A 27122-nucleotide genomic window follows, 5' to 3' on the forward strand; every position below is an offset into this window, starting at 1 on the left:
TCATGAGCGTTTCAAAATCAAGCCGGTAAAAAATGTAGATCGTGATATATATATATATATATATATATATATTTTGTGTGTAAATTTATAATACAGAGGAGAAAACACCGCGGCTTTCGGCTCCGCATATCAAAAAAAGAAGGAAAGGCTCCCTCTGCAATTTCAGTGCTTTTCTCCTCTTCGCTTCGGATTCCCATTTTCCCACAACTCTCTGAATCGATTTCCTGGTATGCGCCGCATAATTCATCTTCTTCCATCTGTGCTCAATCGTTCTTTTCACTATTCTTGATGCCAATCTTTGATTCCAACTCCCGAAAGGGTTTTCAAGTATTCTAATACCCGCGAGGTTTAGTTGATTCGATATGTGTAGTTTCGTTTCGGGAAACTCTATTGGTTTTGTGTGTTTTCTTGATCGGATTACTCGTTTTGATGCTTCTCCCTCTTTTTCTTTTGCTTTGTGGTAGTTTTCTTGCTCTGTTGGAAGGTGAATCGACTAAGTGAAGATATGGACTCGTCGTCTACGGAGGCCGTTCCGGTAATGCAGGTAAATTGTGTAGGCTTCTTAGCCGCTGTATTGTTCTGTTTACCTACGTATTGCTATCTATACATTGATTCATTTTGCGAGTCTATAGCTGGGAGGGGCGGGAGGTAGGGAAGTGGAGAGAGATTGTGCAGGGAATCTATGTACTATGTTATCCCGCTGCATGTTTGAGTTTTATACAAAAAGTTCCGGTTTGATCATTGGAGCTAATTTTTCTCTATTAACCACTTTGATCGAAAACGTCTTTATTGAGGTAATTGATGGAACAGACGCTGCAAAAAATGAAAAAAAAAACAGTGGGAGTTCGAGTCCCCAAGAAATTAAACGCCATAAACGATGTACTTGCAAGAAAACCCCTGTGAAGTAATTCCTATCAAGGAATTTTGGTGGCGTTAGGGAAAGCATGTTCTGGGCGGCTCAAGGACTCTCACTATTATCATAAAGTTGTATTTTTATAGTGAAGTTTTAGCTTGTGGTATAATATTCTGTTGTAGTTACTCTTCTTCATAAGGGTTTTGTTAGGAAGATGAAAAAACAAAGTAAAATAACCAACCCACATAAAAGAAGGGCTCACTCAAAATGTGGAGAACAACAATCACAACAAAGGATAGCTGTGAATTCTTTAGGTCCTTCCAAATTTTGTACGTCTTCCCATGAACTACCTCTCCCCAAAAACATTCTCCCATACCTTCCTAGTCAGACGAACCATAAAATTGCAAAGGAATTAGCCCGCTACAGATCATGACCCATTTCTTTAAAATGGAGCTGAAAGACAGCCTCCTTTTGTGCCTCCAAAATGATTAGCCTATTTGCTTAGGCCAAATTGAAACCCTTCCAAAGACACTTCCATATTGGGTGGAAAAAAGGTATACCAACAAATGAATTTAGAGAATGATTTAGATCCTTGTAATCATACTAAAAAAGAAGGCATCAATTTGGTCCTAAAACTGTTTCGGTCAAAAAAAGAAAAAAAAAAAGGCGTAAAAGATGAGAGGAGTCTATCAACAAGACATCAATGTTTATTAACCCTTTCCCAATGCAACTAACCAAGTGAAAACCTTTTTTTTTTTTTTTTTTTGGGATTTTGAGTTTCCACTAGGAGGAGAAGAAAGAATGAGACAAGGAGGGGGTAAAACGAGGAGGCTAAGTGGAGAAGAAAAGCCTTGCAAGAAGAGGATCCACATGGCTCAAGGGACCATAAATGTGGGTCTTTGTACGAGGGGAAGGGAAATAGCTACTTGATGAAACAAATAAAGAGAAGCTAATTTCTCAATTTCTCGATCAAGGATGTGGGCCTATGAAATTGAAAGTCGTAAGAAGTTGTTTCAGCTTGAGAACCAAACCAAGACACGCTGCAAACTAGATGTTTTTTTTAGAAATGTACGAGAGTAAAGAGGAAAAAACAGAGAAGAGAGTGTTCAAGACAAAGCTTAGGATCCTTATACAATTGAAATTTGTTGCCTTCTTGATAAGTAGATCCTGGTGTTTCAAATGTCCAAGTGGACCTATACACAATCCAAGGCCAAGAAGATTCAACAAGCATGCATTCTTGATCTACGAAATTGGATAGGCTCGGTTCAACCATTATTTCATGTGTTACAAGCTGATTCGATTGAGGAAGGACAATTTGGAGCTTCGGAAGTGAATATTTGCACGATTAAAGTAGCGGATGAAGTTGCTATAAATTGCACTTGATTGGCAAGTCGTTAGAAAACTTTATTTATTATTTTTAATTTCATAATTTATTGTAGTTTTAATTTCATAATTTATTGTAGCGAGCAAAAGGGTGGGAGAAGTTACTTGTCAATGTGATTCTTTTATTTTGTGGAGATTCAAAAGGGAGTGGGAGTAAATTATGCCCACTAGCTTCTTTAGTGGGCATTTGAAGAGTTGAAATTTTCTTGTGTGGAGAGACTATAAATACCACAAGTGACTATGTAAAAGGCCGATTTTTTATGAATGAAATTTATCTCTCAAGTCAAGACTTTCGCCCTTATAAATTTAGAGTATCATTTTTGCCCTTTCTAAGTTTCAAACAATAATTGTGGTAGATTGCATCTGCGCCATTCAATCAAACCTCGATCAAGTTCGATTGTGGAGTGACTCAATTTAGAACAAGATTCCAAATCTTGCTTCTAGATCTTTGATCTTAGTAATTTAATTCTAGTCTTATCTCTTAGTTGATTTGAATTTTGTATAAGGAGGTGTTAATTTCTTTGATTCATGGGTTCTTGCTTCAACAAAAGCTTGGATCATTGGGATGAGGGTTAGGGTTATAGGACTGAAAATGGGAGTGGATGGCGTTCTCACTCAGCACAGATAGAGAGAGAGAGAGAGAGAGAGAGAGAGAGAGAGAGAGAGAATGGTTAAGGAGCTTTATTTTATTGAGAGAGAAGAGAGGAGGAGGAGGAGAAAGAGAAGGGTTTTTGAATGAATTTATTTTTGTGGATTTTGAAAACGAGATTTGCAGAGAAGTCATGAGAGCTCAATCATCCTCCTCTGGTCAGAATAAGAAAGAAAGAAAGACCGTGGCAGAGTAAATGAAGAAGAAGCAGAGGCATTATTCAAAACCTTTACGAACTTTTCCCGTTTTCCCATTTGGCCATTTGGGTCATTTTCCTTTTTTAATTGTAAAGAAACAAGAAAGGAGTTTGATTCTTTTCTTCTTTCTTTCCCTTTTTTTTTTTTACAGTTCTTGCTTCAATAAAAGCTTGAATCAAAGAAATTAATATCTCCTTATACAAAATTTGGATCGACCAAGAGATAAGGCTAGAATTAGATTACCTCTTAAGATCAAAGATTTAGAAGCAAGACTTGAAATCTTGTTCTAAATTGAGTCACTCCACAATCAAACTTGATCAAGGTTTGATTGAATGACTCGAATGCAATCTATCACAAGAATTGTTTGAAACTTAGAAATGGAAAAAATGATGCTCAACTTTCTAAGGGTGAAAGTCTTGACTTGAGAGCTAAATTTCATTCATTAAAATCTGTCTTTTACATAGTAATTTGTGGGTATTTATAGTCTCTCTAGAAAACAAACTTTCAACTTTTCAAATGCCCACTAAAGAAGTTAATGGCCATAATTTACTCCCACACCCTTTTAAATCTCCACAAAAGAGTCACTTTGATAAGTAATTTCCCCCACCCTTTTCTACCAGGAATTATGAAATTAAAAATAATAAATAAAGTTTTCTAACCACTTATCAATCAAGTGCAATTCATAACAACTTCATCTGCTACTTCTGCTACTTCAACCGTGCAAATATTCACTTTTGAAGCTCGAAATCGTCCTTCATCAATCCAATCAGCTTGTAATACATGAAATAATGGTTGAACCGAGTCTATCCAATTTTGTAGATGAAGAATGAATACTTGTTGAATCTTGTTGGCCTTGAATCGTGTAATAGGTCTAGTTGGAACATTTGAAACACCATGATCCTTATCACTTCTCCTATGGCCAAGGTGGTATATACAATCTTTTTCAAGGGTAAAGTATCCAAATTTGTTGAGCAAGAAGAAAAATTCCTTTGTCGATGTTACTGATGCCCACCCCATCATAGTCCAAGGGGGATTGATTCTTGGTCTTGGCTAATTATCCAAATGGGCAATGCTATTTAACTTTGCTTCCCTACAAAAGCAATGGCTGAAAAGTTTCTCTATAGAATTAGCTACCTTGCTAGGCTTGTGAAAGTGGGAAAACGAGGGGATTGCTCATGTTCCTTGGCTAACATTTTACTGAATAAGTTGGACGTTGAAAGGCCATATGAGTTTTTTTCCTCTCTCAAATTAGAACAAGCAATAGTGGGGGACCTTGTACTGGAGAAAGATATTATTATCGAGGAGACTTGAGATGGGTTTACTCTTCCAATGGAATTTTGTGGAAAGAGAGATCTTTACGACACGAAATTGGAAGAAAGCCCATTGAGTACTTTCGGTGATATCTGAGTTGGTAGATGTTAGGATGGAATACTTGTCCTCTACTGATATAGTTGATTATCTATTTAATACCCCTTAAGCTTCAAACATGGCCCTTATGAAGGAAGTCTGGTTAACAATTAGGGATAGAAAGACTGTTACGAAGATGTTTAGTATATCATTTGATAGAGGCTTGTCATGGGTTTGGCATGAGGCAGCTAATGTTACTATTTCTAAATTCTTGCGTGGAGATAGATTTAATTTTTGGGAAGATGCGTGGATCGACCAAGTTCCTTTGAGGGTTAGTATTCCCGACCTCTATGCAATGTCAAATAAAAAAAAAACTTTGATTGTTGGGACAGGGAGAATCAAGCTTGAAACCTAGGCATTAGGAGAGGTTTCCTCGATAGAGAATTAAACAGATGGGTAGTCCTGATACAAAAGCTAAACTCGGTGTGATTGGGGAATGATGTTGATTGAATACTTTGGACCATGGAGGGATCGGGAAAGTTCTCAAGCAAACTGGCCTTTCAAAAGCTCTTCCGTAATTCTTCTATGGACAATACAGCCTTGACTAGCTTGATTTTGGAGACACAAAAGTTTGAAGAAAATTATGATCTTTCTTTGGTCCTTGGCTTTTAGAAGTCTAAATACGGATGACTGACTGCAAAGGAAGTGTAGAGATTGGTCCCTTATGGTTAAAGGATGGCGAGTGTATTGATCATCTTTTCCTTCATTGTGATTTTGCGTATCTGTCATAGAATTACCTAGTTGGGCTGCTGGGAATATCCTTTGACCTCGCTCAAAAAGTGGATGATTGTCTCATGGAAGGCCTAAATGCTTGGAATTTGCAAAGGAAAACAAAGGTAGTCGGTAGCTGTGCCTTCAGACCACTATTATTGCACTTGTGGAAAGGAAGAAATGCTAGAACCTTCGAAGATAAGCTCTTATGTTATGATTTTCTTCGTACTCATGTACAAAATACGTCCTCTTGGTGGATTACACTACACAGAAAATTATTTGTAATTATAGTTTGTTGAGGATCACATATGACTGGCGGCTCTTATGATGTAGTTTTTGTGAGGGGTTTCTCTCTGCCCTTAACCCCTAGGCTGTACTAGCCTTTCTTTGGGATTTATGCCTTTACTGTTTCTTATTAAAAAATGGTTTGAAGGGAAACTGAAGGTGCTTTGTTGAATGCAGTTAAGGCATTGTTGTGACGTGAGGATTGAATATTGGAAGGAACAATAGGATTTTTTGAACAAGTTTAGGGGTTAGTAAGTGTTGGTATTCTCTTTTCCTTTCCTTTTCTTTAAAAAAATTATTCCCCCTTTTTAATTAATTCAAACTTGCATGTTTTTTTAAACTCCAATTGACTAGAGTAACTTTATACCTTCTCTTTCGATAAGAAGTGTCTCCATAAAAAGAAGTAGAAGAAGAAAGAAAGAAAGAAAGAAAGGAAGAAAGGAAGGACGAAGGAATGGGACGAAAAAAAGAAAATTGCTCACATCATAGCTTGGATTAATACCCTCTCTTGGAAATATAATACAATGATTCTGGATACAGTCTATTAGACTTATATATATTTATATTGTCATATTCTTTATTTTGAGCCAACATTTTATTTGTTTCAAACTAACTGATTCTTGTGGCAGGAAATACTTTTGGAATTTCGTGCTGGAAAAATGTGTTTTGAAGGAAAAAGGGTTATGCCTGATACACGTAAAGGACTTGTTCGTATTGGAAGGGTGAGTTTGAATTTTTACATGTTTACATAAATCTTTTTGTTATGTGTTAATTGTGGAATATCCTCGTAGCGGCATTAGCAAAATGTATATTACTCAAAAGAGAGATCCTCATTCAAAAATTTAAGTTGCTGCTCTCTATCTTGATGACATAGAATGCATAATCACCTCTTTTCCCACTGCTTGTTCATGCAAAGGCTGCTGTGTCTGTTGGACATCTTTAATCTTGAAGTGTGCATCTCTTTTCATTCCAGCATTGTCCAGAGCACTTATTTACTGGTCGCCTTTTCAAACGTGGGTTAACTTGGTGGTCATAGAGGGTCAGGTAAATAATAAAGGTATATAGGAAATAGGTTCAAGCTGTGGCGGCCACCAACTTAAGATTTAATATCATGACAATTAACTTGGCAACCAAATGTAGTAGGGTCAAGTGGTTATCCCATAAGAATAGTCAAGGTGTGGGCAAGTTGGTCTGAACACTCATGAATATCTAAGTAAAAAATTTCAAAAAATTTTTGGTAATTTTCATGGCTCCTCGTCTCTTTGGGAGGATCAAGTCCTAAGACTTTCTATGATTTGATCCACGTCTTTTGCTACCAAGGTTGTTTGTAATAGACTTTTGGTTTGTATTTGGTTCAGGTATCAATTCTTTGTTATTTGATAGAGGAGATCACCTTGAGTCTGCCATTTTTAGATTAAGGACATTTGTTTTTATTGAATATTTTGCTTATTGTGGCAAGCCTACGTTTTTATAGTTTGTGGTTTATATGGTTGGGAAGAAGTTGACAAACTTTTTCAAGTTTAGATGCATTGTAAGAAGACGGGTTTGGTGCATCTTAATGCATCTCTTTGATTTCAGAATTCAGAACCTTTTTTCTTGTAATTTATGTGACTGTCAGTTGGGATCCTTATTTTTTAGGTAATTGTTTTCTTTTTGTTTCCTTCCGTTGGTTTGCCCTTTGTTTTTGTTGACATTCCGCCCCCTAAATTTAAAGAAAGATGGTTTTCTCTCTAAAGAGAAAAAAGAATAGGGAAGGGGAGGTAGAAGCATACTTGTAAGAATAGCTTTTCCCCCTTGTTATACAATAGTCGATCTGTTAAGTTACACCTTCTAGTTGAACCTAAACCTCCACCAGTTAAAACTAATTTCTCTCTTTGAACCCTGTGTTATCTTTTCTATGTCAGGGTGAGGAGGGATTGCTGCACTTTCAGTGGCTTGACCGAACGCAAAATGTCATTGAAGATGTATCCTGATCACTTGTGTCAATTGTCAATTCTTCGTGTTTGGTTAATGCATATACCTTTCTGTAGACTATTTCCGTTGATTATTAAATTAAGAATGTGTGGTTTTCATCCTAATATTTGATTCACTTGACTTTGAAGGCTTACCCCCACTAGAGAAAAGGACAAAAGATAAAAGACAATCTGAAAAGCTTCATACTTCACGATGAAATATTATGATTTTTTATATATCATAGTTGAATGTTATAGAAAGACGATGAACTAAACTGGCCCATTATTAGGAACGAACTCTTATTAATGTAAGTGGATATTCGGCTGTGACTCTTTCTGCAAGCAGTGGAAATGATTTCTGAGTTTAATTTAATTTCGTAATATATTAATTTTTTTTTTTTTGTGCGTTCTGTCATGGACTGGTTGTTACATTCTGTTGCACTGATGGTTTTTGTTTACTGTTGACAGCATCATCACTCTTTATTAGTATATTTATTAAAGTTGATGTGTCAATGGACGGTGTATTCTTCTTTCCAAACATAAGGCTGGCGCAGAGTAATAAGATCATATTCATTATATCATTGCATTGCACTCTTCTCTATTCCTCAGCTATGACTTTTTTCTGTTGTTACCAGTTTGCTAGCTAGATATTTTTTTATTTTCCTTAATACAAGGTATCAAAGGACCAGATTGTTTTTCCTGATGAAGCAGTTTTTGAGAAGGTGTGTAATACTCTCTCTCTCTCTTTTTTATTTTTTTATTTTCTTAAAGAAGTACTCGTAGCGAAGAAATAGAAAGATCTATATAAAGGGGGAAAGGGGCAGTAAGAGTGGCTTCCAATCAAGCAATAACTGTGAACAAAGAAAATTACCATCCTTGTCTGCAGTTAGATACACAGAGGGATATATTAAAATTTCTTCCATCCCTCTAGTCTCCTCAAAGACCTCCGAGAACACTCCTATAATGAACTTTGTCCTAACATTTATGCTGAAAAGTTCAAACAACTAGTCTCCCACTTCTATGGTTGCAAGCATTGAGCAGAGAGGCGATCAATATTTTCATTGTTATAAACAAACACACATGCACTGATTGAACTAGGTGGGGTATCTTTGAATCCACTTGTTAGTTAGCATTGAGATTTCTAGAGAACACAATGACCAAACAAAATTTTCAATCTTATTTGGCTCCAAGGTTAAACTTGTAGTTTTTCTCTGCTTCAGGTTAATCAAGCGTCAGGAAGAGTTTACTTATTGAAGTTTAAAACAGATGACAGGAAATTCTTCTTTTGGATGCAGGTCTGATCTGTGATTACTTTTTATCCTTTGAGAGAATTGACTTATATTCTACTATTTTTTGCCATTCTGACCAACGTTAGATAAACTGTAACTAGGAGCCCAAAGCTGAAGATGACCAGCAGTTGTGTATCTCCGTTAATGATTACATTAATCGGCCACTGGGTACGTCCTAATTATTGTAGTTGTTTGACTATCTGCTGATTAAAGCTTGCATAATAAATTGTTAACCAGTTATACTGGGTCAAGTGCAGGCTAGTATTTGTGGTTTTCTGTGGCATGCATACATTCACACAAGACACGCTCATATACTGAATGTTCTACCACTTAATTTACTGTGTCCAAAGTGTCTTTATCTTTTACGATTATTGTTAAGGTATACGAACCAAAATAAACCTGAAAAACGGATAAAGAAACCACATAAGTATATTTTGGAAATTGTCTCATTGACTGGCGTCCTCATTGCATATCGAGAGTCAAATATTAATGCCGACATTAAAATATGGCGTAATAATTTCTTTAGAATGAAGTTCATCCATAATGGAAATTTAATAGCATGTGTGCTGGATTGAATTGTTCGGTTTTGACTGCACAAGATCCCGGACGAGCTGCATATGTTGGCCCACCCCTTTACTTCCATCTTTGTTTTTGTTTCTCAGAGTTCCTTGAGGAAGAACAATCTGTTGCTTCCACTCCTCTGCAAGTTTCAGAAGGCACAGTCGAAGAAAATATCCCATCAAGGTATAAAATTGATCTGCCTCTGTTTCTGGTTTGATTAATTCTTTTTGAAACTCTATTGAGGCTTCAAATGGGTTTTATTTGGGTGGTACTATCCCTGGCTGCACTTTTCAAGCATGACATAGTTGAAAAAAAATATCCCTTTGAAGTATAGCAAAGACCCGCTTTTCTTTAATGATCCTTTTGATTCTTCAAATAACGGTGGTAATGCCAACCTATTTGAATGATCAAAAAATTCATTTTTTTTTTTTAAATTGATAGAGATAGATTTCTAATTATGGGAAAAGGGTCATCTGATCTCTGATATTTAGGGATTCAATTGAAATGTAATTTCTAATGATTACTGGGTGGAAAGATCTCTTTTGTGGAAGAAGACTGCGTTTGACTTTTAAGAGTTGTGTTTTTTAGTAGAATACTTTTTCTTTAAGCACTTTAGGAAGAAGTATTAATGAAGCGCATTCATTATATGGACTTTGTTAGGTTAAATGTTCTCTTTGGGCTTTGATGTTGAGGAGTTTTTTAATTATTCCTAAGTCTCATTTTGTTAGATTGGAGCTCCTTCTTAGTCTAAGTGTGTTTTCTTTTGTGGGGCTGATTTTTTTATACCTTTATATTCTTGCATTTTTCCAGTATGAAAAGTCGACTTTTCATAAAAAATAAAAAAAGTATTAGAAACAGTATTTCTTGATTAGTTGGAGCAAATTAAACCCTATTTTTTGAGCCTTGAGAGTGTAGGGCTACGTTTGATTAGAATTTTGGGATGTGTTGTATGAAAGTTCCCCTACTGTATATACTTCATTGGAATATTTTCTCGTCTTTTGGTTGGTTTTCTTTCTCATTAGCTAAAACTTTTGACAATTAATTTTAATGTCATGACATTGAAGCTCCTCACTACGGCCAGTGAAGTTGGAAGACCTGCAAAGAATTTTAAGCAACATTGAGTCTTCTGGTACACGATTCTACCCTCAAACATGTTCTGATGCCCTTTTTTCCTTTTGATCACTCCAAACTCTTATAATTTTGTGCTGGTTTTGAACTCTGCAGACATTGATGTTGATCCAGATGCAGGTAATAAGTTGCATTTAGAATTTCTTTACATTTCTTGTATCATGTTTACGTGGTAGCACTTATCTTGAAGAATTCTTCCCCTATGCAGATATATATATATATATATATATATATATATAGATATTCAACCAATTTTTTTGTCTAGATCCTAAAACTATCTCATTAATAAATAAAATTTTCACGACTCAAGGATACCAAATTATAGGGGATCCTATCCATTGGTATAAATCATATAATGGTCAAAAGAGACTCAAAACTACAAAAGTGTCTATAGGTGAACCACAAATGAGCCAACCTAAGATTAGTAGTTAAGGCATCTCAACTTCTCCTAAAGGGTGTAGGTTCAAATTCCTCCTCCTTAGGAAGGAAGGAAAAAATAATAAATAATGATGACCACAATGTAGCTGCCATGGTTGGGGAGGCGAACAAAGCATTTAAGGTGGTGTGGAAACTTCTCTTTAGCAAACGCGTTTTAAAAACCTTGAGGAGAAGCCCGAAAGGGAAAGCCCAAAGAAGACAATATCTGCTAGCAATGGACTTGGGCTGTTACAAATGGTGGTATCAGAGCCAGACACCGGGCGATGTGCCAACGAGGAGGCTGAGCCTCAAAGGGGGGTGGACAAGAGGCGGTTTGCCAACAAGGACGCTGGGCCCCGAAGGGGGTGGATTGGGGTCCCATATCAATTGGAGAAGGGAACGAGTGTCATGGAGGACGCTAGGCTCCGAAGGGGAGGGGGGGTAAATTATGAGATCCCACATCGGTTGGGGAGGCAAACGAAGCTTTCTTTATAAGGGTGTGAAAACCTCCCTAGCAGATGCGTTTTAAAAACCTTTGAGGGGAAGCTCGAAAGAGAAAGCCCAAAGAGGACAATATCTGCTAGCGGTGAGCTTGGGCTTGGGTGTTATAGTAGACATAAAAACTCAATTCAATTCATATTATTATTCCTACCCACACCTTAGGAAATTTTCTCCTTGTTTCCGCCAAGTCTCCTGAATGCATCTAATGGCATTCAACTTCCACCAGAGAACCTTGGCTCTACGTTAGAAAGTTGCCTTAACTCTCTACTTTTCTTGTGTACTCTGTTTCCCTAGATTTATGTTGAACTTCCGTGACTATGGATGTAGGTTTTGGATTAGGAGATTTATTGAAGCCTGATCTGATAATGCCATTGTTGGAAACATTGCCATTGGAACAGAGTTTAGCATCGTATTTACCAGAGGTATACACCACTTTGTTATTTGATCCTTTGTTATACTTTTATTCATTATTCAATTATATTCTGATTGCAGGGTCCATGGTCTCCTGAGGATATCTTGGAACTGTTACAAAGCCCACCTTTCCGTCAACAAGTAGATTCGTTTACTTACGTACGAATCTAAACCCCGGATTTCGTTTCAAATGATAAATTGGCGATCAAATTTGACAATCTTTACCCCATTTTGTTGGTGTTGATGTTTTTGTAGGTTCTTCGGACTGGACAGATAGATTTGTCTCAGTTCGGGATAGACCCGAGCAAATGTAAGTAGATTGTGCTTCGAAAGGCCTCAAGTTTTTTCAATAAATGTCATGTTAAGTGTTTTCTAAAGAAAAAATGAAACTCATGGTAATGTTGAAAAAACGAACACAATTTTTCAAAACCAAATGGTTATCGAACATGACCTTGTTGGTTTGAGTTGGTCGTGGGGGGCTGTGACCATAACACGAGGATCTCAATATTTCGGTTGTGAAGATCCTTTTCTAGCTCTTCTAAAAAGTTGTGATACTTAAACGATTCTCTAATTTCTTGCAGATAAATTTACGGTGTTGTCTTTTCTCGAGGCGCTCGAGGATTCTGTTTCGAAAATGTCGAGTTCTGAGGCGGGGCAAGATGAGAAGGATGTAAGATCTGAATCTAACCTCATGGATGAATCATAGAGTAGGAAGATATTGGGATTCTGTGTTTGCTTATGGGTTACCATTCTCATTGTTTATTATTGGCACAGAAAAAGGTTGTTTTGACAGTTTCTGTACTTTCTTATATACACTTAACACAGAGGAACTTAGATCTCCTTTTGAAGAACACAAAATTGGAATCTTATATATGATACGTGACAATAATCTTAGTTTCATATTCTTAATCTCTAAAGTTTTGAGTTTATCTTTTTTTTTTTCCCCTTCAAATCGAACCTCATGTCATATTTTTCTTATTTCTTTATCTTAGTATGAAGTTAAATAAATAGAGATGTCAAGGTTATGTTTGTCCAAAGTATGTTGCCTACGACTGCATGACAGATGTTTCAGTTTTGCTTGCTTGGTCGAGTTGATTGACAGAGACGTCAACCAATTGAGTGGGGGAGGGTGTCACGGTCATGCTTGTCCAAGGCGTGCTGTTTATGACTGCATGATAGATATCCTGGTTTTGCTTGTCTAGGACATGTTGTACACGGTTGCATGTCCGTTCCAATCCCTTTTCACATGCTTTCATTTTAGAGATAGGTCTTTACCATTTCATATGGGGGCATTTTAGCCCTTTTAGCCTTTGTTAGGTTTTAAATTTTTTATTTTGTATTATGCAAATTCAAATCCTAATATTACAATTTCACTTAAATTTCTAAGAAATTCTAATTCTTTGTTATAAATTTTAATAAAGTTTTAGGTTTTTTTTGGGATAAAATAAAGTTTTGTACAATAAATATTTATTGAAACCAATTTTATTGTTATGAAATATAATTTTTAACCTTTAAGCTTAATTTTTCTATTTGGTACTATTAAAAAATTATAACTTTCGTGGAGTATTGTAGAAAATATAAAGATGCTTACATTATTTTTCTTTTTATTTGTTTGCAATACACTTTTTATTAATAAAAAGATTTAACAAGCTCTTCAAACTTTTAAATTTATGTCTAACATGTTTTACCATTACTTGGTCGTTTTGAAACTTCCATTACTAAATGTTCGAACGTACTCGGAATCAATCTACCATGTTATCTTAAAAGAAAACCTATACACCACTGTAATTGCCGGCCGGCAGGTTGAAATTACTCAAATTCGGTGATCAAATGACTCCATCAAGGAGCTTATGTTACATATCCCAAACTTCTCGCTCCCACCAGCCGGCTGATGGAAATAGACTAACTACTCGAGAGGAATGCTACCTTGACCCTGCTACTTGTCTAGTCATTGCCGGGCAAAGAGAGTTGTTGATGAATATCGGTTCGGGCTAGTAATTCCAAAAGACTTGATCTCTCCTGTGTTGCTTTTTCAGATACAATGATATCAACTCTCTGTAAGTCCATTTCTTCTGCTTCTGGAACTGCATGAACGCCTCAGAGCTCATGTGGAAATCTCCTTTACCCAATGCCTCAAAAACAAACGGATCTGTTAATGATATTGGAGGTTGATCTGGATTCATTTTGCTCAAAACGAATTCCAAATTCCTTCCAAGTCTTCTATCTACATATGCATCAACAACACAACCGTACGTCACGAGATCGGGTTCGATCTTCACGTGTTTCATATGTTCAAGGCTAAGATGAAGATCCCATAACAAATCCATTCTTGAAAATGCCATAGCTCTAATATTAAACGTTGTAATATCCGGATTAAATCCAGCTTCAACCATTGCCAGAAACTCACGCTGCAAGCTTTTCATTTTGAAATTGGCAGCATAAGATAAAAGTAGAAGATTCCATAACATATTCCCCACGTTTTTCCTTCTAAGACCAACATCCCTAAGGAATTCCCCTAATCTGTAAAATTTTCTTTCCCTTATGTAGGCGAACGCCATTGCCAGGATGCCTTCCTTCTCAATTAGAAATCGAGACCTTTTAAGGCGGCCATAGGCGGTTTCCATCTCCATCAGAGAACCAAAAATGCTGTAGTATGCAATAAAGGAATTTCCTGTACGGGAATCAACTGGAACACCACTGGAAACCATTTCCCTCAAAGTGTTTTCCATCAATTCTAATTGACCATGCTTCCCAAAACATGATATGGCTAATGAGTATGCTTCAGGCAGTAAGTGTAAATACCTTAGCTTTACCTGATCCAGAACTTTAATTATATCGTCGAAGCGTCTCATCTTTCCGTACGTGTTAAGTAACTTTGAAATTACTAAAACGGAAGGCACGAAACAACTGTTTAACATTTCTTCCCAAATTGCTTCTGCTTGGAGGAGAAGACCACCATCTATGTAGCGTACCATAAGAGAAGACAATGTTGAGTTGTTTAATGGAAAATCTTCAGATTTCAGCTCCAAGAAAATCTCTTGAGCTAAAACAGGCGTTCTTCTTTGGCTCAATTTCTCAATCACTTGGGAATGGTTGATAGAAGAATCATCGCCAGCAAAGCTTCCTTTTTCTTTGTTCTGCCGGAGTATCTATCCTAAGTACATTGCGTATAAAATAAACAAAATTAGGGAAGTGTGAATATCTATAACATGTTCATCAGTAGATAAATCACTCTATTTCTGTTTTGTTACTTTAAAGCTCCTAATTGTACAGAGATCCATTAGCTGTACGGATTTCCCCAAGAAATAATTGTGATATGTAAGTCCTTTTGTTAATATGCCTTCATCTCAAAGTATTTTCCTTGAATCGAATGCGTTATCTCATAAATTGTGAGATCCCATGTCAGTTGGAGAGGAGAACAAAACATTCTTTATAAGGGTGTGGAAACCTCTCCCTTTTAAAAACCTTGAGGAGAAACCCAAAAAGGAAAGTCCAAAGAGGATAATATTTGCTAGCAGTGGGCTTGGGCCATTCCAAATGGTATCAGAGCCAAACATCGGGCGACGTGCCAGCGAGAAGACTGAGCCCTGAAGGGGGTGGACATGAGGCGGTGTGCCAACAAGGACCCTGGGCCCCGAAGGGGGTGGATTATGAGATCCCATATTGGTTGGGGAGGAGAATGAAGCATTCTTTATAAGGGTGTGGAAACCTCTCCCTAACATACGAGTTTTAAAAACCTCAAGGGAAAGTCCAAAGAGGACAATATCGGCTAGCAGTTGCATAAATCTCATCTCTCGTGAATAATGTATTTCATGCAACAGTTTTCCCCGTAAAAGCCATAGCTATAGCCATAGCCATAGCTATAGCCATAGCCATAGCCATAGGTCACTGAAGAGTAATATCAACAAGTACATCCTAGACAAACTCCACAAGGGACACAGTCCCCACACATTGTTCTTCCAGAAAAAGATCAGTGACTTGACCCATCTCCAACTTCAAACAATTGTCAGATAACAACGAAAGCCAATTAGTGAGGTCTTTCCAAGAGCTAGGGCTCTTACCTCTAAACATGATCAAGAACTAAACCCAAACTGATCTAAATCTTACTTGAAAATGAAAGAACGTGATTTTAATTTTAAGTACTGATAATGCCTAAACTATGCCCTGCTAAGTTCTTGCAGAGAGTTATCATCAATCTTGAAACGTCAAGAATAAATCAAAGGATTAGATTTACTCTAACTCAACATATCAAGAATAACTCAACATTGGAACGAACGTCTAAGCCACTAGCCTAACATGGTCCCTAAAGGAGATTTAACCTGGCATCCACACACACCCTCAGACCCTCATCATATCATGAGCAAGCCACTTCAAAGAGGACCTTTTGCTTCAATTTTATTTACAAGAACAATCCCTAGTAACATCAAAGTCCCCGATCAGACTACTTAACAGTTCATACAATTAATCATCTCCAAGTTTCAAGACAACACATTCAGAACCGATTCTTCAGAACTTAGGCTTAATCTACATTAACAATCAATCATCACAGCAGTTCATACACACAATATTCTCATTCGAGTTCTGGATAACATGATAATATAACATCCGCGTATTCATCACAATTTTCCATTTCCGCCCAAATTTAATCTAACCACAAACCAACAAATGACGATAAAAGCGGAAGAAACTGAAAATTAATCATCAGAATCTGAATTCAAACTGCTAAACTACTTCAGTGATTGAGGCGTACCTTACGAGCCGACGCTCGACCTGCGGGGCGTCTCTGCTGGAACAAAATTGGGCGTTTCTGTTTCAAATTTGTCGGAAAGCAGTGTGGATTTGCTACCGCTGCAACAAGAGAGTTCAATTCCATTATGAAATGATTCTCGGTTCAGATGGCCGTGAAGATCGTCGGAATTCAGACAAACCACCGCTCACATCTCCGACGGAAAATCCTTCTGATGGATAATAAAAAAAAAAAGTAAAATAAATATGAAACTCTAAATTAATAATAACAATTTAAAACTTTATATTTTTCATATAAAAAAAAATTAAATCTTTTGGACCAATTCATTAATAATATTAAAATTTTTTAAAAAAATTTAAAAATACTAACGAAATAACAGCGCAGATGTTATCCATTGTAATCCATTACGTATAGTCATCAACCTCACAATTTTTAAAACGCATTTGCTAAGGAGAGGTTTTCACATCCTTATAATGAATATTTTATTCTCCTCTCCGACCGATGCGGGATCTCACAGATGATCTGGCTACAGAAGAAAGGAGTGTGGACTTTGGAGACGAGTGCACAACAAGGCTCCAACACGTACTAAGTGCCTCGGGTATACTTGTTTTAATGCAACCGGTGAAATTCAACTCATTTTCTCTCTCACGTTTTATAAATCCCTTTTCTCTCAAACCATGAGCTGGGGCTAAAAACAACCTCGAGATTTTCCATAAAGCCCAAGTTTTGTACGGTTGACTTACTCGTTATGTTAGAACAACTGTCACACACCAACGTTGTCCCGACATCAGAAAAGTGTGATTGTGACACTAACAACCCACCCTCGTGCGCCCATCAGAAACCTACTTCTCTTACGTGCGCACAACAACCCATATGGCTAAGCACACGAACTCTTACTACTTGCATTTTAAAGGATCAGTGGTTTGGAGGATCTTACAACTCACGTCTTGTTGTCACGCTCACCACCACTCCTTTATTCAAAGACGGGATCGTTCCGATGACACGTGGCATAATTTAATTGGTAATTTATAAGACCACATTAAAAAAAGAAAAAAAAAATACCAAATCCAAAAGATTTCTCTCTTTATATGATATGTCTTTTGTTTTATTTATTTAATAATTTAAAGATAACAAAGCAAATGTGAATTATTCACCACAAACTCTTATTTAATTTAATTTTATTTAATTTTATTTTATTCTTCCATTCACTGCCAATCATTTATTTTTAAATTATTTTAAAAAAAAATTAAAATAATAAATTCCATAGATTTTATATATTTATTTAATAATTTATTGATATTGACCACAAACTTTAATTATTATTATTTTATTGCCCTCTCCTTTAGGCTGTTGGGTTGTTGGGAACTAGTTGTTTCCCAAAAGCTTATTATTTTTAATTAATTAATTAAAAATTTTGTATTTAAAGACAATTCCATTTGTCCCTACCCCATTTCTCTGTCTTACACAGCTCGGTTACACGGCTCGGTTGAATAAATTTTTGGCTCAATCTAAAATTTCGAGTTGGTTGGGTTAGTGACGTGGATGACTTGAATAGGGTTCACAGTTCAATTCGATCTAACTTGACCCTTTTATTTTTTGGTTGGGTGGAGTTGAGTCATGATCGGGTTGTTCGTCTTGTAAAACTCAAATATCAAACGTTCACAAGGATAGTGAGAGCTGGGTTGAGTTGTAAACTCTATGTTATGGTTCCTCGGGTTAATCGACAAAAAAAGTTTCAAATCCATGACCCAGTCCAAATTAGAGGTTTCAATATCTCATCTTCGTCGATTAGCAAATGTCCTGTCATACACCCTGTACATTTTTGTTGCTTAAAAAAATATTTTGAAAAAGATCGAGTTTTCAAAATACTCAATAAGTAACCGTCTAATAACATTGAACATGCATGCATTATGAGACGTGAATTGGACGGTATAAACATGTCATTTCTTTTCCTATGATTGAGCGGACCATTAACCCATGATTTGAGTTGAACTGCATGAGCGGGATTTTTCGGAGACTTTATCCCGACTAATGGGAATTCACACTCAATTAATGGAGCCGAGTCTCATTTGTCATAATGTCTCATGACATTATATGGTTAATTGTCACACTCTTATAATTGACGTACTGACATGACATTCACCTAAAGTCTCCAAACTGACTATCAACAATACATAACATACATGCAAGTACAACCGTGACATATCCAACCTAACCCTAAGGTTCATTAAGAGAGACATTTACCTTTAAACGTTCTTTGACAATAAATTTTGTTGTCTTAGAATATCGGTAACCTCAACGTAACAAATTGTATAAATTAAGCATAAATTAGAGGCCTTAAAAGTGATTTCGTGGTCATGAAGTTTACTCAAAGGCTTGCTAGTTAGTATGAGCTCAATTTTGATTTCGTTGATCCCAACCCGAAACGTAATAGGTACTTTGACACGTGTTCTAAAATTTTATAGGTTAGGCTCGAATCAAACCAAACCACGAATCCAATCTCTTGCATGTACGACTGAAAAATGCATTAGTGAGGGCTTGTAATCACCGATGGAATGAGAGATAGGAGAGAGAACCACGTTTGCGATCCAATTTGGAGAGGTGTTCAAATGATCTAAGAACCCGACCAATCGGGACTATGCAACCCAAACTATAAAGGTTCGATTGAGTTACATTTTTTTTCTAGTTTTTGAAAAATCGAAAATTCGAGTCAATTCGCAGGTCAACATTTTTTTGTCAGGTCAACCAGACCAACCCAATCATAAGATTACAACCGAATATTTGATGTTTTCAGCTGATTTTAATGATGTTTTTATGACTCGACAATATTTGATATTTACGGTTAGTAACAGTTTAGTTATTAATATAACATGTATTATAGATAAATAATTCTTTTAATTACTCGAAAACTCAACCAAACTCAAGAATAGAGGGATGAGTTGTAAATCCATTCAGGTTCCTCGGATCACGAATTTAACCAACCCGTCATATTGGGTTAGTCCGAACTCGTGTACACCCCTACCAATTACGCTTACTGTGCAGCAAGTCCGGCGTCTCAACGGTGGCGATCGGACATCGGGCAGCATCAGCCAGGTGGATGGGCTACCGGTTGAAAACCAAACGAGGGTAAGGGAGAAAGATGAAAGAAGGCCAAAGTCAAGAGAGAGAAGACGACGGGTACGGGTAGTAACCGGTGAAATCCGGCGGAGAGATACTCGCACCGCCGTGGGTGGCCGGAATCCTGATCAAAAGAAGTTGCACAAAACCCATGTGGCCAAATATGACATTAATAATGGTGAAAATGTTTGTTTAAGTGGCAATCATGCCATAAATATAAAAAACAAAAAAATGGAGGGCCCAATTGCAATTATTATTTTTATAAGAATAATAATTAACAACAACTTTATGAACCACCAATCAAAGGAATTATACTTCGAGTTAGGGTACAACCTCAAATTTCCCCTTACTTTTGGGCATCAAAGTAAATACCCAAAAGTTAGGATCATGTTTGCAAAAAAAAAAATAAAATACGAGAATTTGAAAGATTATATTTTTCACCCGTAACTCTTCGATAGGTGTCTCCGCTTCAATCTTTATAAAGTCCCTGCCTCACCATGTATATCGTATGGCTAAACACGTCTTCAAGTTAGTAAGTTAAATATAGTTAGAGGTGTTCATTTAACACGTGGGGAGCTGCCCCGAGCCGAATGGAGAGCCTTCATTTAATCGAAAAACGAGAAAGAGAGCAGGGAGAATTTTTTTTTAACTAGATACGATAGGAGACTAGAATTATATTATTTGTCTCCACTGTCTTTTAATATTATATTATATTTTTTATAAAATATTATTAAATTTATTACCCGATATTTCAATATTATATTATATTTTTTTTCTTATAAAATATTATTACTATTGTTTTTCAATATTATATTATATTTTTGATCAATATTATTAAATTTATTACTATTGTTTTTAATGTTATATTATATTTTTGTCCAATATTATTAAATTTATTACTATTATTTTTTAATATTATATTATATTATTTTTTATAAAATATTATTAAATTTATTACTTTTATTTTTCAATATTATATTATATTTTTGCTCAATATTATTAAATTTATTACTATTGTTTTTAATGTTATATTATATTTTTGTCCAATATTATTAAATTTATTACTATTATTTTGTAATATTATATTATATTTTTACTTATAAAATATTATTAAATTTATTACCGTGATTTAGATTAAAAAATTGAAAATATTCCTTAAATTCCATGAAATGAATATATATTTTAAAATATTTGTAAAAAAATAGAGATTTTTTTTTGGCGTAGAAAATTTAATCCCCACGAATTCACAGTAGAGAACCCGCACTTCCGATCCTTACAAGAGAAGTTTTGCGAGAATGAGAACTGAAATAGGTGTAGGGACGAGAAGACTTCCACGTCCCCACCTGACTCTGTGGCTAAACATATTCAAACCCTAATATTACGCTTTAACTCAAAACTCATTTTCATCCCACGCTCACGCAATACATTTTTTTCGAGTTCAAATATATGAGGGTAGAAATCCGAATATCTAATCTTTATATCAACTATATAGCACCCAAATCAGTTGAATTATACTCAAATTTATAGCAAACAAATACATTTTAAATTCAGAGACTAATTACCTGACGATATAAATGGTATAAATCATTCATCTCTATATTCCCTCTCGATCCAACTTCAAAATATACTAAAGGGCGTTCGATGTTCTATTCTCGTTTTGAAGAGCCAACAAATTTTAGGAACACTTTAAGCATCAAAACCAAGTAGAATAGCCAAAATGGTAACTTTTTTGATCAAAGAACAACACAAATGGGAAGAAAAAGAAAGTGACAATCCACAAATTATTGCGAACTGTTTGAAGAGAATAAATTATTTTCTTGAACTGTTTAAATTCCTCTGCCTCCTCTGCCATAGGCTTCCGAAGAGACCAGAGGGAGCTCAAACTTTCTCTCTCTTCTCTCTCTCTCTTGGAAGCGTTTTTTTGGGTTTTAAGAACAATTCTTCCAAGTTTCAGTTTAGTGGGGTTGAAGAAAGTCGCTTGTGGTGCTTGTTTTGCACTCATCAAGCTTTAATTTCAAGAGGGTTTTTCGGGTTTTTTCTCTTTCTGACAATTTCTGCGCTAATTCTTCCAATTCACTCGATTCCGAATGTCATCTACACTTCAACGGATTCAATTCTCTTCCTCCGTAGCCTTTTCTCTTGAATCCACCCGATTTTAGTGCAAAAAAACAGAGCGTTCAGTCCAAATTTCGCGTTAGAAATGGAGAATTTCATCGGAAAACGTAAACCCACCATCAGCCTTTCGCTATTCACCGCCTTGTCCGGTTCATTCTCATCTGATAGAACAAAATCCCCTCGCGATTTTGAGAAGGGCGTTGTTGGGTTAGGCATAGTAGCCGCCATGACCGATTCGGACAAGGTTCATGAAACTTTTGTGTATTCGAAAGCGGCTTCTCCTAGGTCATGCTCGATTCCGATCGTTTCTTCGGCTAAACCTGCGGCGAATTTTAGAGGTGGGTTTAACCTAGAAAAGGAATCTGAGGTTGTTGATGAACTTTCTGAAAGTTATACTTGCATAACTTCACATTTTGGTAATCAAATGTTTGATAAGCGGGTTTACTTTAATGGTGAGCTTGAATTCATCACTGGCCGCTCTTCGAGTGTGGTGAGATCTGGGGTTTTTTCCACTTCCCCCATGAGTTTTGGTGTAGCAGAGAGAGGGTTTTGTGCTGCTGAATTTTTGAGCTCTTGCTATCTCTGTTGCAAGCAGCTTCATGGGCTTGATATCTTCATGTACAGGTAAATATTAGCTCTGCTACCCTTTTCTCCTTTGTTCTTGGTCTCTGTTGGTTGCCTGATTCGTGAAACAATGGATCAACGTTTAGTTAAATCTATGGAAGAACATTGAAACATGAAAGGTTTTATATTCTCTGTAAGTTGTTGAATCATGGTAACTTGGAATCTTGTGTTGTTGAATGTTTTTGTTTCTTTGGTGTTGTCTGATTGTGATGATTTGCTCTTGGTTGATTCATTTATGATATAGGTCGAATCAATGATTTTGTTTTCTTCGTGAAGTTTTGGATGATTAATACATTGATTTTGTGAGATCTCACATCGATTAGGGAGGAGAACGAAACATTCTTTATAAGGGTATGGAAACCTTTCCCTAGCAGACGCGTTTTAAAAATCTTGAGGGGAAGTCCAAAGAAGACAATATCTGCTAGCGGTGGGCTTGAGCAGTTACAAATGGTATCAAAGTCAGACACCAGACGATGTGCTAGCGAGGAGGTTGAGCCCGGAAGGGGGGTGGACATGAGGCGGTGTGCTAGCAAGAACGCTGGGCCCTAAAGAGGGTGGATTGTGAGATCCCACATCGGTTGGGGAGGAGAACGAAACATTCTTTATAAGGGTGTGGAAACCTCTCCTTAGTAGACTCGTTTTAAAAACCTCGAGGGGAAGCCCGGAAGGAAAAGTCCAAAGAGGACAATATTTGCTAGCGATGAGCTTGGGCTATTACAGATTTCCTCATTCTATTTGTACACGAGATGACTCTTTAGGAGCGGTAAGCAAGTAGCTAGCACCGATGTGAGATCCCACATTGGTTGGATAATGAAATATTCTTTATAAGGGTATGGAAACTTCTCCTTAGCAGACGCGTTTTAAAAACCTTGAGGAGAAGCCCGAAAGGGAAAGCCCCAAAGAGGACAATATCTGCTAGCGGTACGCTTGGGCTGTTACAACCACATGGCAGATTTTGGGGCTTTACGATAGGTTTCCATCCTTTTGGATAGTTTCTTTTCTAGTGCAACGATTTGTTGAATTACATAATTATTTTAGATTTGATGTGGCCTTGGAGTGGGGCCCTGTTTCTGGTATTTGTCAACATGATTGTGTTTGTTCCTAGATTGATATGATTGAGTTTGGTTATTGTCTCCCTTAGAACTTATGTCTGCATTACAATTCAGGTGTTTCGCTCGGTGTCGTAGCTTATATGATAAAGAACTTACCGTCTTCTCGTATAGTTAAGTCGTTGGGGGTTAAAATGGTCCTTTTTTTGAAGTACAACAACGCGGGCGGGGTGGGGGTGGGGTCTGTCTTTTGGAAGATACGTTAAAAAGTGTTTATCAATAAAGCTACACTCGTGTCGTGTTCTTGTTCTTGTTCTTGTAGAACTAAAGAACTTGCAGTTTGATGGTTGCAAGAGATGAGAGTAACTTTCAGGTCAGTTTGTATAGTCTCTAAGATAATTCTGTTTATAGATTCTTTTGTTTTTTTGACGATCGTTAATAGTTTATTTCAAAAGCAGCCATTAAATAGTTAAGAAGCAACTGAAAATATTTCTTTCAAGCCAAGAAGGAACGTGTTCGGTTACTGTGAGATCTCAGATTAGTTGGAGCGGGGAATGAAGCATTCCTTATAAGGGTGTGGAAACCTCTCCCTAGTAGACACATTTTAAAACTGTGAGGCTAACGGCGGTATGTAACGGGTCAAAACGGACAATATTTGCTAGTGGTGGGCTTGGGCTGTTACATATGGTATCAGAGCTAGACACCGGGTGGGGTGCCAGCGAGGACGTTGGCCTCCTGAGGGGTATGTAACGGGTCAAAACGGACAATATTTACTAGTGGTGGGCTTGGGCTGTTACATATGGTATCAGAGCTAGACACCGGGTGGGGTGCCAGCGAGGACGTTGGCCTCCTGAGGGGAGTGGATTGTGAGATCTCACATTCGTTGGAGAGGGAACGAAGCATTCCTTGTAAGGATGTGGAAACTTCTCCCTAGTAGACGCATTTTAAAATCGTGAGGCTGACGGCAATACGTAACGGGCCAAAGTGGATAATATCTACTAACGATAGGCTTGAGCTGTTACAGTTACGACTACAGAATTTCACACCGAAATGATATCACCTCTCAGATGCAATTCTTGGTTTAATCTCTTCTTTGCTTCAACTCTAAAAGTTTGGCTGTTTCTTTCCTTTCTTAATGAGGACTTAAGTGTTCATTTTAAGTTAGCTACAAGTGCACAACATCAGACAGCTATTATTCCTTTGTCTGGACATTATAATAATCTAGTATATGACTTAATCGTGGGGCGATAATGTTGGCTCGACTCTTTCTTGGCTAATACTTCGAAGATACCTCCTCGGGTATCATCGCTTACATGGGTTTGTTTGATGTTTGGACTTCTATGCTCTTCAATAATCATATAATTTCATGCTTGATATGTAGAGAAAATCTTCCTCATCTTATTGTTGTTCTAATGAGAACGATGATTCGAGTGGAAAGATCTGAGTCATGAATAGCTGTTTCTTTTGTCGATTGAAATATTTGAATCCTGAATAGTTGTTTCTTTTGTCGATCGAAAGATTTGAATCCTGAATAGTTGTTTCTTTTGTCGAGTGGAAATTTCTGAATTCTTAATAGCTGTTTCTTTTGTCGAGTGGAAAGATCAGAATCCTAAATAACTGTTTCTTTTGTCGATCTAAAGATTTGAATCCTGAATAGTTGTTTCTTTTGTCGAGTGGAAATATTTGAATCGTTGATTGAAAGATCTTAATCCTGAATAGCTGTTTCTTTTGTCGATCGAAATATCTGAATCTTGAATAGCTGTTTCTTTTATTGATCGAAAGATTTGAATCCTGAATAGTTGTTTCTTTTGTCGAGTGGAAATATCCGAATCCTGAATAGCTTGTTTCTTTTGTTGAGCGGAAAAATTTGAATTATGAATACCTCTTTCTTTTGTCGATTGAAAGATTTGAATTATGAATACCTGTTTCTTTTGTCGATCGAAAGATTTGAATTATGAATACCTGTTTCTTTTGTCGATCGAAAGATCTGAATCCTAAATAGTTGTTTCTTTTGTTGATCGAAAGATCTTAATCCTAAATAGTTGTTTTTTTTTTTGTTGATCGAAAGATCTGAATCCTGAATAGTTGTTTCTTTTGTCGATCGAAAGCTCTGAATCATGAATAGTTGTTTCTTTTGTCGATTGAAAGATCTAAATCCTGAATAACCGTTAACTTTTGTCGATCGAAAGGTCTGAATCCTGAATAACTGTTTCTTTTGTCGATCAAATTTTCACCACACAAGCGTTTTAACCAAGATATTTTCAGGGTTTCTTGTCATGTACTTCATGTGGTTGATATGAGATTACATGTGAGTGGTTGATATGAGATGACATGTGAATGAATATGAAACTTTAGCAATATGGTTGGCTTCCATCCAAGATTCTCATGAACTTGGAATCTTCCTTTTACCTTGAGAATGACTTTGCTATGTTCCATTATTATGCAGAGGTGAAAAAGCGTTTTGCAGCGTCGAGTGCCGTGACAAACACATAAGAGGCGACGATTGCAGGGACAAATGCAGAGCGGAGGCCATGAAAGACTACTCGGCATCATCGCCTTGCTCGGTGACTGGTCCGCTCGCCTTGGCCTCGGGCGTAGTTGCAGCTTAGTAGGTAAAAGCAAAAGCACACAAACAAATTATAAATAGGTGATTGAGGGATGATAAGCAAAGAGTATCAAATAAAGTAGTAGTGAGTAGCAAAGACCTTGTAGAAAGGGCCTACAAATAAGATGGTTTGTATGATGCAAGTGTTATATAAAATGTATGAATTATGGGTCATATAATATGATAATGATATGATGTGATAAAACTCTATTAGCTTACAATACCCATAATATTTGATATTCAACCTTATTATATTATATTATACTATATAGTCGGGCTCTATTTATTGTCCCTTTGGAACGATATTCACGAGCTCGACAACCTTTCGCTTTATCTTTTTGACTGGTGCCTAAAAAAGGTTCATTTGCCTCCTTGATTGTCAATTGTGTAATATATGGATGATATTTTTGGTAGTCTTCTCGGACATGGGTGTCTTACCTTTACTAAAAAAATAAGACTATCACGTGGCTTAAAATACTTAGTAAGTAACTTAATTGTTGTGGGTTGGAAAAAGCAAACACGGGTGATGTGATGAGACTTATCCTTTTAAAAATAACATGGCATGACCTTAGGGAGATTTTCAGTCCGGACAAGGTTGGATGTGTAGTACTTCTCTACACACGGCCCACGCATGGGCACGTGGGTCTACCAAGCAGGGTCACATATCCCCTGGGCTTGGTTCATCGAGCTAGCACTCACTAATGGGCTGCTAGATGACACAATCGCACTTTCGAAGGCAGCGGACTAGCGATTGTGCGGCACTCAATTTCCAACGACAAGTGAGCTAAGCCAATTTGTTCTCGCGTCGCCTACGGCCAAGCGACGTATGATCGAGCCTCTAGCCTCGGTTTTAAAAGAAGGTTTTAGAAAATGAGGAGAGAGAGAGATTTTAGAAAGAGAGACTTTGGAAAGAGACGTTATATAAGCAAGCAAGAGAAAGATAACAACGGCTTAGCATATATAACCTTGGGTAGGGAGAAGTTGACAACTAGTCATATCCCCTATAGTACATTCTGAGCCATTTTATGTCTGGCAGGCTTAGACCTGATATTTTTGAGGCGTCATACGCCCTAGAATTACAAAAGAAAAAACACTAGAATGAAAAGACATGACAAGGGTTT

General features: G+C 36.8%; 3 protein-coding genes and 1 long non-coding RNA gene across 6 annotated transcripts; 2 read left to right on the top strand and 2 right to left on the bottom strand.

The window, feature by feature from the left end:
• Positions 1 to 92: 92 nt before the first annotated feature.
• Positions 93 to 12653, top strand: LOC111444058 (26S proteasome regulatory subunit RPN13). Of its 3 annotated transcripts, none has more exons than XM_023081984.1 (14): positions 93 to 227; positions 465 to 544; positions 6115 to 6207; positions 7390 to 7449; positions 8121 to 8159; positions 8658 to 8732; positions 8828 to 8894; positions 9389 to 9470; positions 10352 to 10416; positions 10509 to 10535; positions 11661 to 11755; positions 11826 to 11903; positions 12000 to 12054; positions 12326 to 12653. In XM_023081984.1, the coding sequence occupies exons 2-14, from the start codon at positions 506 to 508 to the stop codon at positions 12448 to 12450; spliced, it is 900 nt and encodes a 299-aa protein (XP_022937752.1). In that variant the 5' UTR covers positions 93 to 227; positions 465 to 505; the 3' UTR covers positions 12451 to 12653. The 3 variants fall into 3 exon arrangements, with proteins under 3 accessions (XP_022937752.1, XP_022937753.1, XP_022937754.1); XM_023081985.1 differs by having other exon boundaries at positions 10512 to 10535; XM_023081986.1 differs by lacking the exon at positions 93 to 227 and adding an exon at positions 5663 to 5732.
• Positions 12654 to 13416: 763 nt separating this feature from the next.
• LOC111444056 (pentatricopeptide repeat-containing protein At3g42630) lies at positions 13417 to 16726 on the bottom strand. The gene is made up of 2 exons (XM_023081981.1): positions 16495 to 16726; positions 13417 to 14893 (listed from the first exon to the last, which is right to left on the bottom strand). The coding sequence occupies exons 1-2, from the start codon at positions 16615 to 16617 to the stop codon at positions 13736 to 13738; spliced, it is 1281 nt and encodes a 426-aa protein (XP_022937749.1). The 5' UTR covers positions 16618 to 16726; the 3' UTR covers positions 13417 to 13735.
• Positions 16727 to 21433: 4707 nt separating this feature from the next.
• On the top strand, positions 21434 to 26245 carry LOC111444059. Its single transcript, XM_023081987.1, has 2 exons — positions 21434 to 22347; positions 25843 to 26245. Exons 1-2 carry the CDS (start codon positions 21809 to 21811, stop codon positions 26003 to 26005), a joined length of 702 nt encoding a protein of 233 aa, XP_022937755.1. The 5' UTR covers positions 21434 to 21808; the 3' UTR covers positions 26006 to 26245.
• On the bottom strand, positions 25087 to 25836 carry LOC111444062. Its single transcript, XR_002710633.1, has 2 exons — positions 25359 to 25836; positions 25087 to 25236 (listed from the first exon to the last, which is right to left on the bottom strand). It is a non-coding gene; the product is annotated as an uncharacterized LOC111444062 (long non-coding RNA).
• Positions 26246 to 27122: the final 877 nt, after the last annotated feature.

The sequence above is a fragment of the Cucurbita moschata genome, unplaced genomic scaffold (assembly GCF_002738365.1).
Source record: "Cucurbita moschata cultivar Rifu unplaced genomic scaffold, Cmos_1.0 Cmo_Scf00006, whole genome shotgun sequence".
NCBI lineage: Eukaryota > Viridiplantae > Streptophyta > Magnoliopsida > Cucurbitales > Cucurbitaceae > Cucurbita > Cucurbita moschata.

Bases quoted from the DNA above. Each gene is read 5' to 3' on its own strand.
- LOC111444058 (XM_023081984.1), top strand. From the start codon at position 506: ATGGACTCGTCGTCTACGGAGGCCGTTCCGGTAATGCAG. The intron at 9,471-10,351 runs GTATAAAATTGA...ATGACATTGAAG, and splicing joins GAAGAAAATATCCCATCAAG to CTCCTCACTACGGCCAGTGA. The intron at 11,756-11,825 runs GTATACACCACT...TTCTGATTGCAG, and splicing joins TAGCATCGTATTTACCAGAG to GGTCCATGGTCTCCTGAGGA.
- LOC111444056 (XM_023081981.1), bottom strand. From the start codon at position 16,617: ATGGAATTGAACTCTCTTGTTGCAGCGGTAGCAAATCCACACTGCTTT. The intron at 14,894-16,494 runs GTACGCCTCAAT...TACTTAGGATAG, and splicing joins GTCGAGCGTCGGCTCGTAAG to ATACTCCGGCAGAACAAAGA.
- LOC111444059 (XM_023081987.1), top strand. From the start codon at position 21,809: ATGGAGAATTTCATCGGAAAACGTAAACCCACCATCAGCCTTTCGCTA. The intron at 22,348-25,842 runs GTAAATATTAGC...ATTATTATGCAG, and splicing joins CTTGATATCTTCATGTACAG to AGGTGAAAAAGCGTTTTGCA.